The 18,678-nt window shown below is 42.2% G+C and overlaps 3 protein-coding genes across 4 annotated transcripts; all 3 read right to left on the bottom strand.

The window, feature by feature from the left end:
• Positions 1–2,839: 2,839 nt before the first annotated feature.
• On the bottom strand, positions 2,840–6,110 carry gjb3 (gap junction protein beta 3). Its single transcript, XM_053845141.1, has 2 exons — positions 5,989–6,110; positions 2,840–4,493 (listed from the first exon to the last, which is right to left on the bottom strand). The coding sequence occupies exon 2, from the start codon at positions 4,453–4,455 to the stop codon at positions 3,598–3,600; it is 858 nt and encodes a 285-aa protein (XP_053701116.1). The 5' UTR covers positions 4,456–4,493; positions 5,989–6,110; the 3' UTR covers positions 2,840–3,597.
• Positions 6,111–10,414: 4,304 nt separating this feature from the next.
• On the bottom strand, positions 10,415–14,777 carry gjb10 (gap junction protein beta 10). Of its 2 annotated transcripts, none has more exons than XM_053845119.1 (2): positions 14,638–14,777; positions 10,415–12,422 (listed from the first exon to the last, which is right to left on the bottom strand). In XM_053845119.1, the coding sequence occupies exon 2, from the start codon at positions 12,397–12,399 to the stop codon at positions 11,623–11,625; it is 777 nt and encodes a 258-aa protein (XP_053701094.1). In that variant the 5' UTR covers positions 12,400–12,422; positions 14,638–14,777; the 3' UTR covers positions 10,415–11,622. The 2 variants fall into 2 exon arrangements, with proteins under 2 accessions (XP_053701094.1, XP_053701093.1); XM_053845118.1 differs by having other exon boundaries at positions 10,415–12,425; positions 14,638–14,766.
• A 534-nt stretch (positions 14,778–15,311) lies between these two features.
• ppie (peptidylprolyl isomerase E (cyclophilin E)) lies at positions 15,312–18,402 on the bottom strand. The gene is made up of 10 exons (XM_053844954.1): positions 18,344–18,402; positions 17,999–18,097; positions 17,801–17,844; positions 17,651–17,677; positions 17,489–17,570; positions 16,941–17,044; positions 16,752–16,875; positions 16,090–16,275; positions 15,876–16,018; positions 15,312–15,445 (listed from the first exon to the last, which is right to left on the bottom strand). Exons 1-10 carry the CDS (start codon positions 18,372–18,374, stop codon positions 15,377–15,379), a joined length of 909 nt encoding a protein of 302 aa, XP_053700929.1. The 5' UTR covers positions 18,375–18,402; the 3' UTR covers positions 15,312–15,376.
• Positions 18,403–18,678: the final 276 nt, after the last annotated feature.

Below are 18,678 nucleotides of genomic sequence, written 5' to 3'. Positions count from 1 at the left end.
AGCTGTTTCAGGAATGTCTCAGGTCCCAGAGGCCCACTTGACTTGGTACAATGTGGGTCCATGTTCGATGTTGGGTGGCTCTTATCTGCCTTTCTGCTTCGGATGTTTTATCAACCGATCGGGACCAGAGTGTGAGCGTTTGAGGTTGTTTTCACTTGCATGAAGATGGATGATGAACAAGCTGTTGTTATGGCCACACCTCGACACGACCTGACCGACGAGTCTGACGGGGAGACTGAGATTCTTCCAGGACGTTTGAGTGAATAAGAAGTGGCTCATCGAAGTAGCACGTCACAATGATGAGTATACTCGGAGTCAAAAAATCTTTCCATTAGTCACCAGCCGTGGAAAATTAGTCTTTAATTAGATGTCAATAACCGTGTCAAGCTGTTTTCACTGGAGGTTCTTTGGCTCATTCTTTGCTACTGACTGGGTCGAGGTTAAACTCTTCAGGCCTGGGCTTTTTGCATTTTGGGATAGAAATGCCATAGACGGAGTAATAACTGAACTTTATCTTGTTAGGAAAGTTGTTATGGCAAAGAAGATTGACTTGGTTTTTATCCACGAACAACAATGCTACTATAACTAAAATACGTCATTCTCAAAATTTGAATAGAAAGTTCTATCCTGTTCTGTTTTCTTTCACAAGATGTTGTTTCACAGGTCTGGTGTCTGTGTATGTGCTTGAGTTCCTTCCCTTTTTCTCACAGAGATGACTATATGTTGTTGAAATGTCCTCATGTGGCTAACAGTTTAACATTATAAAAAACAAAATACCATGGTGCTGAAAGGCAAAATTGTTACCTTCACATATGTGAACGCACGTGGCGAACTAAGAGATAAAACTATGCACTCAGGGAACATGGGTGCGAACAGCGGGTATATCAAGTCTTTGCTGCCGCTATTGAACACACCTTCCCTTTGACACGCTGCTCAGCGTGCACCCCACTGGAAAGTTGCACTTTAAATTGCAAAATATTTATAGTAAATAAAATAATGATTAAATTAAATAGATTCATTGTTGATTCACTTCAAGATATTTTCTGTTCAGTGCGAGTGAACTGAACTCTATTGAAATACCTTCTTAAATGATGTGTCATTATGTGACATTATCACATTAAGTTGTTCAAAATAAAAAGCAAACATTCCCTCTGAAGCAGAAGCAGATCTCAAAGGTCAAGTCATATCTGACAGAATTCAACTAGGCATTCAAACTACCTTCATCTCAGAGTTCGATACCAACCTTATGAATACGGTACCCAAATAGCCACGTTTTGGTAACAACGACGCCTGGAATAGTCAATAAATGGAAGAATTAGAAGCTTGTTTTTCTTCTGAAGACACGCATTTCTCAGACACTGGTACACAGAATGGTTTCCAAGAGAATGTTACAGAGTGAGAACTTGCATCTTGTCACTGTTCCATACCTGACACCATGAGACCGGCATATCTCTAGAATTAGAGATATGCCGAATAATGAAGACTTACTGACCAATACTCTACTGAATGTCGCTGGCAACATTTTGGCGATGTCACTTTAATTCGACTATAAAGTGCACTTCCTGCTAACATTCATTCAGGGCTTACAAAGAGGTTAGCATGTTGCTTCCTCTGTTTGACCTCTTGAATAGCACTCTAAAAATACATAAAACATTTGAGAAATGTGAGAAGATTTAAGGACCCAAAGGCAAAAGTTGGCAAAAGTGATTAAAGTTTAGAAACATTCTCCCCAGATGTGGGATTTCCTATCTTCAGTAGTCTCACCTCACATACTCATGGAGTAGCCTTGCATCAAAATTGATGATAAAGTTTATAAAAATGGCCGCCTCACTCAAAACACCCCATATTTTATTTTCACTGACTACAAAATATCAGACATGTCTTGTCGATGACGACTACGTTTTGCTTTAAACTGATGAAAAACATGAATAACAGAACCATTTAAAGCAGCTTAGACAAAACTGTTCATACAAACAAAACTGACGATTTTATATTTTTTGTCTTAGATTTGTCTATATTGTGCATCATTTCCATAACATAACATGATGTGAATTAGATTCTAAGCTCAAAAACAAAATTACGAGTGGATTTGAGAACAAAACTGTATAAACAGCAATTTAATTTAACAAGTGGTCTTTTTAGTTTATTTTTTTAAGCTCTTTGTGGGTGAATTGTTACAAATTCTACAATTTGGATGCCCAGTTTTGTCTAGAATATTTTGGGCTCAGGTGTTCTGGTGCCTCTTAGATGATGACTGGCTAGTGTGCTTCCTCTGGTTCTTACTCCAGGAGGGGTCGTAGCAGGGAGTGGTTTGCTGTGTATGTTGCCACAGGAAGCTTGTTTCACCCACCCAGGGGTGCCCATGCTTTCCTCGCTCCATCCCCAATGAGACTGCATCCCTAGCCACAGAGGCTAAACCTATGGCTGGTTAAAGGTTGTCATTGAACATGCTAAGTTTTACTATGTTTCAGTGTCTTGAAATCTTCCTCAACCAAGTATGTCCTATAGACCCATTCAGGGTTTGTCAACAGTGATGACAAATGAATGAGCTACAAGAGAGATACAAAATATTATCTGTAAAAATTCATGATGGATGAAAAAAGTGTTTACAGCGTTTACTTTACATTGCTGGAAAGTATATCACACCAAAGTCTACAGTTAGAAGGACAACAACCAGAAATATTTAAGGGTGACTGCCTTTGTTTCACTGAGCAGCAGACAGGAGTCTGCCTTATGCACCCGCCTCCTTCACCCACCCTTGACTCTGCTGAGTGTCATGAGGTCAGACTGAATCTCAGTCCCACCTTCCGGTCAACATCAACAAAAAATGCAGCCCAAAAGTAATTGTTCAATAAATTTAATGCATATAAAAAAATAAACAAGAAGTGCAGAGAATGACCTGATATTTCAAAGCACAATACACATTTTGTCGTTGAAACACAGCAGCTAGTTCGCTCTCGCGATCCCACAGGATTAAACATCAGCATTCCTTTGGTCTGATTCAGATCAACAGTGGTGTTGGATCGGGGCGGCTGTGTACACGCACGTCAAAACACAGGCATTTATGAAAAAGGAATAGCTCTGCAGCACACAAGCAGGCGAGGATGAGACCACAGAGGCGTCAGGTGGAGAAATATATCCATGATATGCTGTTATAGTTGTAATAGATGTATAGAGGTTGAAACATCATCTCTGGCCAGTTTTTACCTTCAAGTATTAACCAGCCGCATAAACATTCATCGATCCTGTGAGATAAGGTTTAAATAAAGTACAAAACACAGGCTAACACACCGCTGTAGACACTGGCAGGGAGAGTCAATACCTCCTACCACTGCCTCTTTCATTCCCTCCACTCCCCTGTTAGAACTCCATGAGTGACAGAAGCACTTCCTAATACGGGAGAGGGGTGAATCCCGAAGAGCACAAAGAGTATGTAAAAGAAATCAATCTTCTCCTTTGGCTTTAAACAATGCTTGTGTTGACTTGGAAGCCAGGGTTTATTTGCTCTAAGAGTCTTAGCTGTGGACCCACAGGTTGAGTTCAGTGAGTCAAGCTCCAGTGAGAGACTGTTTTTCAGGACTTCCACAAGTTTCCTGCTCAGGCCGACAACAGATTTGGAGCTGAAGCCCGTATCCTCTCCTCCAGCTTGAGTCCGTTTGGTCTGAGCCCAGATGCGGTTCTGAAGGACGGAGGTTTGTCCTTCAGGTCCATCTTGGAAGGAGGTTGCAGGTTGCTGCTGTTAAAGGGGTCGTCGTGGTAGTCGTGGTGGTGGACGGCCACGTTTTGATGGCGCCGTTTGATCTTGTTCACGATCCGTACCATTCTCTTCGCGATCAGGTAAACTATCTCGCAAATGTTAAGGATGATGCACAGCGCGGATGCTCCCACCATGAAGTAGGTGAAGACCTTCTTTTCGGTCGGGTGGCCAATGTAGCAGTCCACCTGGTTGGGACATGGCGCCACCTCGCACTTGACCAGCCTCGGCAGGTAGAAGCTGTCGTAGACGTGATGCAGGATGTAGAGAAACGCCACCTCGATGCCGGTCTTCACGAAGAGACTGATCAGGTAAGTCCACCACAGACCGCCGTGCTTCTTTCCCGTGTTGTTGTACAGCTTGGCCTCCTCGCCGTGTTTCGCTCTGTATTTGCGCTCGCGGTCGTCCCGGTAGGCCACGTGCATGACCACCAGGAAGGACGGGCAGGAGATGAAGATGAGCTGCAGCGCCCACAGACGGATGTGGGAGATGGGGAAGAAGTAGTCATAGCAGACGTTGGAGCAGCCAGGCTGCTTCGTGTTACAGTCAAAGTCTTTCTGTTCGTCGCCCCACACTCTCTCCGCCGCCACCACGTACACCATCACTCGAAAGACAAACACCACCGAGAGCCAGACGCGCCCGAAAGCTGTAGAGTATTTGTTCACCCCACTCAAGAGCGCTTGAAAGGTCTTCCAGTCCATGGCACCGGACGTCCGTCAGAACTTTCTTCAACTGAAATCTGGAAGACACAAAAGGTTGAATTCTAATCAGCTGGTTTCACTTTTGTTGCTACAGGAGGAATGGGCTCAGTCACATATGTTTTTTTTTTTATTCAACTTCCTACTGTTAATCTCTCACAGCAAGGGATCCTCAGGGTTTGAACCACCACCGTCAGGAGACAAAGTGATGACAATAAGTGACCCTATAAATTATGGGTGCACCGGAAATAAAAACTGGGGTCATACACTGAATGTTTTGTTTAATCTCTATTGTTGTTGACATTTTTTGTTAATATATTCCATACATATTCTACTAGACTTTGCAAGTACTGCTCCTTTTATATTAGCCCTGTAAGTGAGTGCTGAAGGATCATACATCAATGGTGGATTTAGCACTTTTGAGCTGATGTTCTAGAGCACTACAGGCAAAACAAAATCAATAAAACGTGAGCTAGCTTCATATCAATTCGTATCAAACCACCCACTTTTCGAAGACCAAAAATTGCAACTATGCTTCAGTTGTTGTTAACTTGTCTTAATGCATTTGTTTAATTGGGATTTAACTAATTTCATATGTCTTTAGCAAGTAAAGAATGCATGAGTTAAATATCGTACTTTACTGTTTTAAAGTTTACAGCTCTGCATGAGCTTTTAGATTTAGAAATGTATCGAAACAAACATAAAAAAGTCAATTATTAATGATCATGTGCAGACATGCTAATATAACATCATTAAATAAATAACGCAGCGCAACTAAAATACTGCTGAATGAAGGTGCTAACAGGGTCCTATAGAGCTAATGTTCACTTGTAAACACAGATCTATGTTTAACAGTTTGGCCTGCGTTACCCTTTTCTCATGACAAATCACAACTTGCTGGGCAAAAATTCACTTGAAGAAAACAGGAAAACAACTTCATGATTTATGCAGTTGTTTTCAGCTGAGATTGTTTTAGTGGAAGTAGCTAGTGGCCCCCCCAGAGCTAACTTGCTTGGGGCCCTCAGATGTCTAGAGCCAGCCCTGTTTACCATCTACCATTACCTCATGTGAGTAAAAGATGTCAAATATCATTCATAATTTCGTAGCGACACGTTACGTTCTCGGAGATTCAGACAGTCACTGATATAACTCTCTATATACCGCCTCCATACATGAGGCGATGTTCACAGTTTCTCGTAACTCCGTGTTTTATGCGCGCTATTAAGGAGGTCTGGCGCATGTCTGCGAACACATTTGTCAGGAAAAAAAACAGACCAGACGGTCTGTTAGTTCACATGAGAATTGACTCGGAAGCAGCCAAGCATTTAGATTCACACACCGGTTTGACTAATTCTGGGCGTCATTTCTGAACTGATGCAGCTTTGATCACAATCAACCATCTATTTCCGTTCACTTTCCAACACATATTCAAGTTTAAAACAACGCGCTTGAACGTTAAGAAGTATAATATGATCATAATGTGAGTGCTAAAACGCAGATTTTATTCGAAAAATAGCGATTTATAGTTCTACTCACCAGGAGAATTCTTCGTCCATTAAACAGAAATGAAAAATAATATGTTAATAAAACCAGTTAGCCAGAGTTTTTAGTGTCGCAAGACACACAAACCTTTCAATCTCTGTCCAGGTAAAGGAGACGCTGAGAAATGCGATCGCGGGTGGGTGTGGTTACATCTCCCCCAGATGTTCCTCCTCCTCTCCTCTCCACCCTCCCTCTCACATAGAAGAACACGGCCAACAGAAGAGGGTCTCCAGAGTTCTAGATGGTCAAGACACGAGACAGTCTAGAGACAATTCTGTAACTGTGACTGAATTTGTCAGGTTTCACATAGAAGGAAAGGAGAAAACTCTGAGTCAGAACACAAGAACAAACATGGCTCCCAGACTGCACCAGTCCCAGGTGTGGTATTGAAGTGGAAAACACATCCTGAACCCCCTGCTTTCACCCGATTCTAAATTGTGTCTGTTTATTCACGGAGATCAGTTGTCGTGCTTCCAGAAACAGGATTGTCGTCTTTGCCCTGACTTGTTTCTGAACGTAGACTGACACACCCGAGCCAGTAATTCAGCTGTTGTTCTCCTCCGCTGGATCTGTCGCGAAAGAATGACACCCACCATGTTTGTGCTGAGATTAACAGGAAGTGTGGAGTGATTTAGCTTTTTTGAAATTCACAGGCACAAAAAAGTGTATTTCCTACAGCTCCTTATTCTCAGGTGGCGCTGTACTGTGTGGACAGAAGCAGATCATTGTCCTCACTGAAGGCCCCACCTTCTCATGTTCTCTTGTGGGCAAGTTCATTCAGGTCTATTGAAGTGTTACGTGTCTCAGTGGGCTTGAAGCACTGTGACGTCAAAATTCCTTTCAACGTCTGAAGGTGCAGCTGTAGCTGAATCCCAAACCATTAGCATAATATTCAAGTCAGCTTTTGTCTTCAACAGCTGAGACGTCAGTGAACTTACCTTTTCATCGCGGATTGATAGTTTGAGCCACTGAGGACAGAAATAATCTTTCAACCTTAAGTACAGATTGCATGTCTGGGTCTGTCGATGCAGCATTTATCCCACCACCAGACGTGAAGGCTTGAGAGGAGAGTCATCATCTGGAACCGTTATAAACTACAGCGTTTAATCTGCGCAAATTAGTCACGCTGCAGATTTGTTTGTTTAAACAGTGTATGAGCTTTCCCTCCACGTGTGCGTGTAAGAGTCATGTCTCCTCATCTGTGAATAGTCCTGAAGTGAGGGTCCATTTTCACCCTCCTAATTCACCTTCTTCTTCTAGCACCAGTATTGTAGTCAGGGGGAGGTGAAGGGAACCTGGACATCGGCGTAATCCAACACCAAATGTTTATCACATTCTCTCTCCAAGTCTGGCAGCTGTGATCTGAAACTGTCACAGGTCTGTTAGACACCACTGAAAACTCTCCAGAACTCGTCGAGGCGGTCTGTTGGGACACACCTGTTGGAATGTGGCCTGTGACTCAACCACAACCAGTCTCAACATGAGCACAACAAGCACTGCTCGGTTCTGAAGAGAGGAACCGTCGCAGGAAAGAGGAGAACAGAGGTGAATGAAATAATAGCTGGCAGAGAGAGTCCCACCCAGCTGGCAAACACCAGAACACACCTGGACTTGCCCTCTCATATTCCATCCCTGACAACCTTCTGGTATTGTACGGAACCTTTGGATCGGACTGTGTAAGAAAATGAGAGATTAATTTAGCACATAGCTGTATGCAGGCACCAGGCTGTCGGAGAAAAGACCCTTTTAACTGAGCTGACCCTTTAAAATGGCGGAGTGACTGTAGTCGTCTTAGCTCAGAACATCAGTTGAAAAATAGAAGCATGTGGAAAAATCCACGCTGAGAAGCTACTATTGTCGCGGTCTAAGGGTGTGACAGCAATCTCTGCTCTTTACATTTGAAGTAGCAATAGATGATTTCCATCCATCCTCATCTACTTATCCGTTGCTGGGCCAGAGGAGCGCCAGCTTCAAAGGGTCCCTTCTTCATGACAACATCCACCAATTCTGACTGGGGCATCCCAATACGTTCTCAGGAGAGTGAAGAGATATAATCCCTCCACCTGGTCCTGGGTCAAAACTTTGGTCTCCTCCCAGCTGGCCGTGCCTGAAACACCTCCAAAGGGAGGCGTCCAGGGGGCATCCTCTTGAGATCCACCTAAACTGACTCCACTCAACACGGAGAAGTAGTAGCTCTACTCTGAGTCTCTCCTTAGTGACAGAACGTCTCAACTTATCTCTAAGGGAGACGCATGCCACCTTGGCTTCTGGCTCAGCTCTCTCTTATATACAACAGTGCAATAGAGCAGTTGCAATACGGCCAATGTTGCACCGATTCACAGACCAATCTCCAACTCCCTTACCCCCTCACTCAAGATTAAGACCCCAAGATACTTAAACTTCTCCACTTGAGGCAGGAAGTCATTGCTCACCTGGAGAGAGCAATCCATCCCATTGAGAAGCCTGGCCTCCAACTTAGAGCTGCTGATCCATATCACAGCTGCTTCACAAGTCTAAATTGTCACCAGTTTATAGGTTTAAGTTTTGAGTTCCCAGTGAAATCATGACTCTCACTCCCAGGCCATCAGTTAACTTTGGTCTATGGCTATTTGGTTCCTGCCAGCATCGCGTTATAGGGGCCCTAGTGTGCTTTTTTCCCCATCAGTAGTCAATGGGTAGGTAGGTCATTGATATATGTAGGTTAGTAAATAAATCAATGTACGTTAATGTATGTTAATATTCTTATGATCCAACTACATCGATCTGTGCTCAACAGGTTGACCATCTGAACTGCATATATTGTTTGAACTTTGTTTTAAAATGCAATCAACTGATGTGGTTGCTATTAGAAAATGATGCATTTCATCAGAGCAGGATTTACATGAGTTTTTCTGCACTTTTCTAATGACAAATACATTTAACAAGTGCCCTGGCTGTGATGTCATCATTGTGCTCTGGTGAAAAAGACAACTGCATGTGAATGGCAGTGTGGATGCAGGTGAGTGAGGAATGATGATGGGGTCCAGTGTTTCGAAACATTTTGTCTTTTGCAAGGACGAAGATGTTCTAAATAGGTCGCCTGCGGTTTGTTGGTTTTGTAAAGGTGAAGTAAAACATGACGGCAGCATAACAAATCTCTCCAACTGACCGCAAAGGCTCCTCCAACTGTATCATTATGTTCATTAAAATGAGAGTTGTGGCAGCTGCCTCTCTAATGAAATTACAATTTTGTAGTAAACCTGATGTTTAGCCTCTTTTTTGTTTTTCAATGATCATATATTACAGTGTGAGTCAAAAAAAAACAAACTGAAAACAGACTGAATTAATATTCTACCAGGTTGCACTCGCTTTTTTTTTTTCATATGAGTATTGAAAACACTATTAAAATCTGGATTCAATTCAGTAAACTTGGTCGAATTGACCGGCCTGGTACCTTTGACTCTCCATTATTTTTTTGATTGTCTCAAATACCTGAGCTTTAAAGCTGGCACAAACACGCTCTGGTCTTCTTCAGGGATCTGTTTGATAGAGTCTCATTTAGGTCTTTTGAGACTCAATGCAAAGAACATAACATCATTTTTCCAAAGACACTTTTTTACAAATACCTCCAGCCCAACATTTTTTTTGTTGGATTCAAAACCACTAGCTAAAAGCACTTGTTATAAAAACCTGGTTTCTCTTGGTCTTATGTTTTTCTCCTGCCCTGACCAACTTTATTTGATAACTGCTGGATTTTTTTTTTAACTTGGTCCTTTGGAGGAAGGACATAGTTCTGGTCCTTAGCTGCATATTGTACTGTATAAGTGGCCTTATATTGTCAACCTCAAACTATGGTACTACGAGCTAAATCGTTGTTAAAATAATTTGTTACCTCCTTTGTAGTCAAATTTCACAGGCTGCATTGACTTTGCATCAAAATGTATATATCAAGTTAAAGTTTGCAAAATGGATGTTCCGTTCTATGTTGATAGAACTACAAAAATGGCGGCTGTGTAGTGTCCATTTGCAACTGATCACCAATATCTATTACCAAAGCATTCAAACCAACTCAAACTAACATATCTGTTGATTAAAAATGAAAAAAAAAATCAAAGTTATTTGTCCTCTCTTCTGTTGACGTACTTGTTGATCTATTTTGAACATTGACATCCTTCAAACCTTCATGGAAGTGAGAAACTTTGCCCATGCGGTGAACTTTTTTACTCTTGAACCAACAGAGAAAACTGCCAGTCAGAGGCGTCATGGCTGGAAAATTCCTCCACAGGGTGGGCCTTTGATGAATCAAACAGAGAGGGAAACTCCGCCTTCATCTTTCTTTAAACCACCCATCAGGCCGACAGCAACATGGTGATTAAGACGAGACACACAAATGCAGTTTTAAAAATCCAACTGAAACCTTACAAATGAAGACTTTATTGAAAAACCTCAAACACACACAGCCATAAACAAACAGTGATAACTTCATTGTATCCAGATGGAGCTCAATCATTACAAAAATAGGATTCCACGGGTCAGTAAAACATTCGAACCTGATAAATAACTATATACACAATAAAAAAAATCACAGGGCAACATGATCGCGGAGACCTGGGACAGTGGGCGGGATGAGTTGGCACTGGAGAGGGAAAAAGTTGCACAGAAAACCACACGTGTTTGTTAAACTGCGAGTGAGTCATGCTGCAGCACTCAAGGCCAAACCTGGAATCTGCAGGCTTTTGATTCACAGGAGGACATGACTGTGCTTTCCCGTAGCAGCGTAGTGCCAGATCGTGCACTCACTCTCACTTATACAACACTGGAAACTGGAGTACTGCACTAATACAGGAAGGTCAGTGAACCACTGGCTCATCTTAGTATTGATTCTTAACTGCCAGGGCAGCTGTCGTGGCCAATGAAGAGCAAACTGAGCCTTTTTTAAGTCAAAATGCAAAACAGTGAGATTAGTTCTTACGATGAAGGATGAAGAAATGTAACGTCCATGTATATCTACTGGTAATGAGATCGCACTCGACACAGTTTAAGTTTAGCCTCAGGTGTTATCATAATTACAAGTGTGGATATTAAACCCCACCTTCTCCTGATGTCATCATTGTTCATATCAACTGTTGTCTAACCTGCTGCTAAGCTATGCACGGCCGGGAAGACTGAGGAAACAAAGCAAGAAAAGCGAGAAATAGCATGAGTGTGCTTGTTGTGTTGATGTCAGAAAGTCGCATCAAATCTGAGTTTGTTTTCCGGCTCCTTGCTCTGATGTCAAGTTTGTCCCACAAGTTTTTTTTAGCGTTGTCAGGCTAATATTGACACTAGCGCTTTGGTTTTCAAACAATAAATAGCCCACTTTATATTTTGTTCTTTAATCTTGAGTGTAAAATTCTTTTTTTGTACACTCACCTGACAGTAAATAAAGCTTAGTGTTCATGTTTGTGTGAATACTATTGCCGCCCAGATGTGGAAGAAAGATCCACAATTCTGATTTCAAAGAGAAGCAAGCATCAGTGAGTCATTTTTACAGTAGGATGCTTATCACACTCCAGATTTCTTTTGTTCTCCGGAAATCCACAGCAGTTTCCCAGCAGGCAGATCTGTGCTTGTTGTCGTACCCTCCACGAGTCTTTGGTCTGTTCATTCTCAGGATATTACAGCGCTGTACGCCGGTGCTGGAGTGTTTTTGGTTGTCTGCTTCAGACTGTTAGCATCCATCAACTGGGACCCGCTAGACAATGTCACTTCACGGTGGGAGCGGTGGACCGCCTGACAGCACTCACGGCAGCGTTTGCCCACCAGGTAAAGGATCTCAAAAATGGAGAGCAGGATGCACACCAGACTGGTGACAACCATAAAGAGGGTGAAGATGCGCTTTTCCGTGGGCCGAGCGATGAAGCAGTCCACCTTGTTAGGACACGGCTTCTGCTCACACTTGATGAGCGACGGGAAGTCGTACCCCTCGTAGATGTGGTAGAGAAGGTAGACAAAGGTGGCATCCACAGCAATTTTAAACAGCAGGGTGAGAACGTAGGTCCACCACAGACCTCCACGCTTCTTCCCAGGGTTCTGGTACAGACGGCGGCAGTTGTCCCCATACTTGAGGCGGTTCTTGCGTTCCCGATCTTCCCTGTAGGCGACATGCATGACCACCAGCATGGAGGGGCAGGTGACGAAGATGAGCTGAAGGGCCCACAGCCGGACGTGGGACACCGGGAAGAAGTGGTCGTAGCAGACGTTGTGGCACCCGGGCTGAGCCGTGTTGCATTTAAAGTCTTTCTGCTCATCACCCCAGACCTTCTCAGCCGCCACAACGAATACCATGACACGGAAGAGGAAGACAATGGACAGCCACACACGGCCAAAAGCCGTCGAGTACTTGTTTACCCCGCTGAGGAGGCCTTGGAGGAACGCCCAGTTCATGACGAAGAGTCACCGTCCGCTTCCTGCTGATGGAAGACAGAGGAAATGCTTGAGAAACACAGCTTTGATTTAGTGTCGTTGATAAGCTCACACATAATAAACGCAGACAGACCTCTTCACATAACTGATCTCTTGGAGCGTGGTACTTGAACCTGAAGTGTGAAGGCCGGGTGAGTCCTTTCATGAGTCGACTGCCCCGGAATCTCCTGACAACTGGCTTCACCCTTCCATTTAACAAATGATTTTGAATGACTTCTACTCTTGACTTGGAGCCCACTGTGACTGTGGCTACATTTCAACGAGACCATCTGGGTGACTTGCGATCTAGAACGTGGTCCAACCTGAATTACTCCAGAATGACCAAAATAAAACGTTGGACCATGACTTTGAGTACTTGGTTTTCATTCCATGTATACAAAAAAATATATAGAAGTTTGTTAATATGCATGATTCTGATGAGGTTAAGCAGGTCAAACATGCCACCATCTTGTGACATCACTGGTGGTACCAAACATCGGTGCACTGTGCACTCAAGCGGTGGGATTAGCAGCAACATCAGCCAATAATAAGGGATTTGTTAACGGTTTTTGAGGAAGAAGAGCAGGTTCATGTGAACAAATAACTTACTTTTATTCGAACCATGTTGTGGAAGTGACGACTCAGACTACTGTGAGAGGATTTAGTGTCTAAACGGATCAGAGACGGACAGCGGCACTGAACGGTGAACGGTATATGTAATGTAAAACTGTCTTAAGAAGGCTCATACGAAACATATAATGCAGTTGGGTAAACAGTGGGACTTACTCTGTGTCTTTTAGCCGCACTCTAGCTGTTTGTTTATGTTCGAAAACTGGGCATTTGTGTCAGTTTCAAAACCTGTTTGAGGCAAACTTTCAGGCCAAAATAATCCCGCAGAGCAGCGAAACATAAACGGTTGACATTCGTCACTCATTCTTTAAACTTACTTCAGTCAGATGCAACATTTCTCCTCTGATACTGAAGCTGAGGAGTGTCTTTATATGTATTTTAATGGTATGCTGACAGGATCCAACCAGTGACGTCACAGAGGCTAGTTTCGGGTTCTGGTTTCCCGGTTGTCGCTTAGATTCACTTAGAACTAGCTTAACACTTGTTAACATTGTGATTCAGCAGAACCACCTTCGTAGACAACAGATAATAATTTCACACTGCATATTTATGTTTTTTGTTCGAGAGATTGTTCAACTTTAAGCTTATACCAGTTGATACTATCAACTGTAAATTCAACTACTACTTCCTCTACTTTTTATGAAGGGAATTCAAATTACCAGAAGGCAGGAACAACAGATTTGTGTTTGTCACATCCCAGAATAGCAGTGCAGTGGCCTAAGACAGACAAGATACTTCTCGCTACTGTAATTGATACATGGTTGTTTGTTTGGATCTACAAGTTGCAGTGAATTGTTTAGTGGTCAGTCAGTAAACAGTCGATCATGTTAGCAGATCATAGCACAGCATGCCATTTAATAGATTATGAAGGGGATTACATGAATGTTTTATTGACGTTCCAAAATATAGAGGCCATGTTAACCTGCTTTTTCAAATACCAAAAAGGCGATTCCACAAATGTTTTCCAATGAATGAAACCTCTCAAATGGCAGTGCTTGATATGTTTCTAATAAAACAAATTCGTTGTTTTAAGTAAAACACTTGGCTCCTCGAGGACGAATAATCTAACGAGAATTTACAGGGATCAAATTAGAAACGAGAGATAATAGTTCATTGAGTAAAGTAGGACACGCGCAGATGAACGCGGCTGCTCGGATGTTTCCGTAGATTGTCGGTTTTCCTCGCGTGCACTCGGAATAGTCACAGGATCGTGACTTTTTAAAACGGTAAACTTTTAAATCAGACTCATGAGTATATCACGAAACATCAAAGAATGAAGAACAACAACCATAGCCACTAAAACAAAGACCACAACGTCACTATTGGTATCGGTATCTTTTAGAGAATAAAAACAGTGGATCTTAGCAAAAAAAAAAAAAAAAGACTTTAAATGGGTGACTTCATTGCATTTACAAGTGACAAACAAAGTTGATTCATGTTTTAAGTCATGAAAGTTCGCCGTAGCGACAGAAAGTCTCTCCGAGCTTCCAAAATCCGCGCCTCCTAACTTTGCTCTTTTCTGTGCGTAACGGCAGTCAAACTACTTTATGAGCACGATGTGTACAGTTTATGGAAAGTTTAAACACTTACTGTGTCGCCTCTGTTTTGGGGTTCGGTGTCGGAGCGCCGCAGCAGAGTTCGGCTGACGCTCTCAGATGGGAATCTCGATGGGTTTCTCAACAGGAGGGTGGAGCTGTTTGTCTGCACGTCCGATTCACTCTCATCTCAACCTGCCCAGGTGTGGCGCACACCGCAGGGAAAGCACGAGCTTTCATGTCGCCATGTCCCAAATACATTTCATTGGTATATCGGAGAAGAAATATGTTTTCGTAATTGGTTATTTTAAACGGTGAGCGTTGTATGATTACTTAAAATATGTATGTATAACGAGTATAACGAATGTTTCTGTATCTCACGAGAAACAGAAATCACCCCATTTCATTCCAGTATTAGTATTTATAAGGAGTGTAGTGTCTAGCGGCTGACCGCTAGAGGTCAGTAGATACACAAAAGAGGAGCGCGATTCTTGGGCGAACCATTCAATTATTCAAGAATGAAAATGAAGATGCATGACGTGAACTCACATGTTCGTTCAGTTTACACAATATGGTGCCAGGTCATTTCAGAAGTTCACTCACGGAAGTCTTCAGTACCTTCAATATCAGAAATACATGTGAACTCTTCTTCACATTACAGAGGCCACATGAAAACATGAAATTAATATTGAAACATACAGAGTAGAAAACAGTTCTCGAAACAAGCAAAACAATCTATTTTTGTATAAAACTGTGTTTAATCAAAGTATTTACACTTTTTATTTAAATCACAATCACACTAATTCTCCACAGTTCGAGATGATGACTTTCTGCTTAGGCTTTCCGTCTTTAGCCCCCTGAGCCTGGAGAGAGAAACAGAGAAACAGCATCAGATTCTCCGTGGCTTATGTTTGGATTCGTTTCTCAACGACAGTAATGAAACCTGCTGCTGATGAAAATGGCTTCCTTGCACTTTAGTGACCTCACGGTCATAGTCAAAAGACTGAAGTTCATTATAAGCCAAAATGGAGAAATGTCATTTGGAGCACTTGAGACAGGCACCATGTACAATTTGTGAAGACCATATATGAGTACAGGGTAAATGTTCGCCCCATGCCTGTCTTAGTAGCTTGGTGCCCAGTGATGATGACCTCTTGCCCTAGATAACTTGGATGGCTCCATCCCAGCTTTAGCCCATTAAGGGTATAAACAGAAGATGATGAAAGATTGCAATAAATCAGAAGTACAATAAAAGTGAAATGCATGACACAAAGTACAGAATTCAGTATTGACCTCCATGGCACGAAGCACATCCATCCCCTCCACCAGATCTCCAAACACCACATGCTTGCCATCCAGCCAGTCGGTTTTGTCCGTGGTGATGAAGAACTGAGAGCCATTGCTATTCGGACCCGAGTTAGCCATTGAGAGCTGACCTGAGTGCAAAAATAAAGTACATGGAAGCTGCATATTGAGACCGTGACTTACTAGCCGGACAACTACCAACCTGGGGCCGTGTGTTTGAGCACAAAGTTCTCGTCATCAAACTTGCGTCCATAAATTGACTTGCCACCGGTGCCGTTGTGATTGGTGAAGTCGCCTCCTTGACACATGAACTGAGGGATGATACGATGGAAGCTGCTGCCTTTGTAGCCATAGCCCTTTTCGTGTGTGCACAAGCAGCGGAAGTTCTCTGAGGGAAAAACACAAATGGTCATTTTCATTGACTGACTTTCACTTACCAAAAAACTATATCAATGTCAGAAATAGGTTTTAGGATCAAATTTCAGACCACAAGGTAAAAATGTAAATCCAAGTTTGTACGATAGTTACTGATTTAACGCAAAAAAGCGTGTTAAAATATTTAAGAATTTTATTGTTTAATAATTTTGTTTAAATGAGGTGATATAAAAACTCGAATATAGCCACCATTGTGATTTATTGTGCTATTGTCAAACTGATGCAAAATAAACAATATTTTGTTGTTTAAATGTATCTATGGGTTCATCATTTGATTCAGTAATATAAAATGTGGCTTCTTGTGGCAAATATTCTTATACCATTAAACTGCGATTGAGATTATCACAAATTCTCTATTTAATTCCATTATTGTTTTTAATTGAATCCCACCCCAAGTGATAATACATTCACAGGTGAGAGTCCACAAACCTGCGGTCATAGGAACAATGTCGGCTCGGAGGAGGAAGCGTAGTCTGCCTGCAGGTTTGTTGCCAATCTTGATGTCCATGTAAACTTGTGGATTAACTCGACCCTTTTTAGCCGGTGGCTCCCCCTGAAAACGGAAGGTCATAAATGTTTAAGTTGATAATTCTTTGACACTCGAGTCAAAAATCTTGCCTCAGGTGCAGCAGTTTTCACAGTCTCTCCAGCAGTAGCCTCCGCCTCAGCTTCCTCCATCGTTTTTCCAGAAAACTTTTTCAGCCAGTCATCATCTGACCACACTGAGGGAGAAGATATCAGCAGGACTTGGATCAGCGACTGTGGTGCGACTAGGGCTGGGTATCGATTCTAATTTCAAGAATCGATTCGATTCGATTCCGATTCTCATGACTTAGAATCGATTATCACGATTCGATTCGATTCGATCCGATTCGATCTCGATTCAGGTTAGTATTTAAACCATTTTCTGAGCTGTTGGCATGATCACATGACAAGTTACACAACATATTAATACTAGTATCATATTGACATTCAACAGGAAATTAATGAAGGATTCATAGTAAATGATAATAAAGATCCAGACACAGAACGCCAGATGTGACTGCTCATGGGACTGGTGCATTATTAGAAATATGACATTAAAATTCAGAATCGGAAAATCGATTTTTTAAACACAGCACTAGGTGCGACCCTGTTTTAGCAGTGATTTGGTGTTTTCCATTTACCTGGCCTTGAAGACCCTTCTTTGAGTCTCATGGGCTTAGCGATGTTGACTCGAACTGTTCGTCCAAACAGCTCGGACTCGTTCTGTTGTAAGAAACAATGTTGTGTCAATTGAAGGCTTACTTATCCGTGTTGTTACTAAACCAGCAGTCTAAACAACTTACCATATTATCAATAGCTGCAGCAGCATCCTGCAGAAGTAAAGCAGACGTTAGAAACAAAAAACACCACACCTTCACCAACAGAACTTAAATTCTATTGTACAATTGCATAAACGCCCATGTCAACACGTTGATATAAAGTATGCAATTTACCTCTGCCAGCTCAAATTCGATGAAGGCAAACCCTCGGTGCTTTTCTGTTAAGAAAAAAGAAGGTTGGTCCAAACCAAATCCATGTCTGTCGTGTGACTATCATCATATTATACACACTAAACTGGGTACAAATGTTTATACTGCAGGTTTACAGTCACACAAAGGACTTCTTAACTCCGGGAAGTATGTCATTTGTACCAGTTGCATAGTCCAGGGGGATCTGAATGTCTGTGATGTCTCCAAACGGGATAAACGCTGCATGCAAAACCTTCTCATCCACTTCCTCAGCCAGGCCGCCTGAAATTTGACCACAGCATTACACTCGCGAAACATATAATACACCTTTCAGCTCACAAAATCTTCAACGAAAAGTGCAGTTCATAAGCGTTCATTCAAAGTTGTTGCTAAATTATAACCCTTCAGTGTGGCGTCTCTTTAGGAAGTTTACGCTGGCCATAGTATTGGCCATAAAACAAAACATTCATTTGGATAAACTTATTACAGGAACCCACACGTACGTCAAAAGAAAGAATATGAACCCACCTACGTACAACACTCGCTTGCTGGTAGCCATCTTTGTTGAAACATGAGACTAAGGTCTGATTGGCGGAGCGTCAATGGACTTCTGCGCCTGTGCAGAAGCATTGATGACGCAATTACTGCTACTCCAGAGGGACAAAAATACTTACAGCAGTTAAAAAAAACCGTTATATACCTTATTGACACTCGGGCAAACTATCAAGAGTTCACCAACTGTGGCTCCATACGAATGATCTGAAAAGTCGTATTATGTATTCTACCCAAAGAAAATGAAACAAGTGACTGTTAAGTTCGTTGCTTTTTGTTAAATAAAATAACGAAATAGATAATAGTTGTCG

Source organism: Synchiropus splendidus, chromosome 16 (assembly GCF_027744825.2).
Source record: "Synchiropus splendidus isolate RoL2022-P1 chromosome 16, RoL_Sspl_1.0, whole genome shotgun sequence".
NCBI lineage: Eukaryota > Metazoa > Chordata > Actinopteri > Syngnathiformes > Callionymidae > Synchiropus > Synchiropus splendidus.
This window is presented reverse-complemented; position numbering and strand designations above follow the sequence as displayed.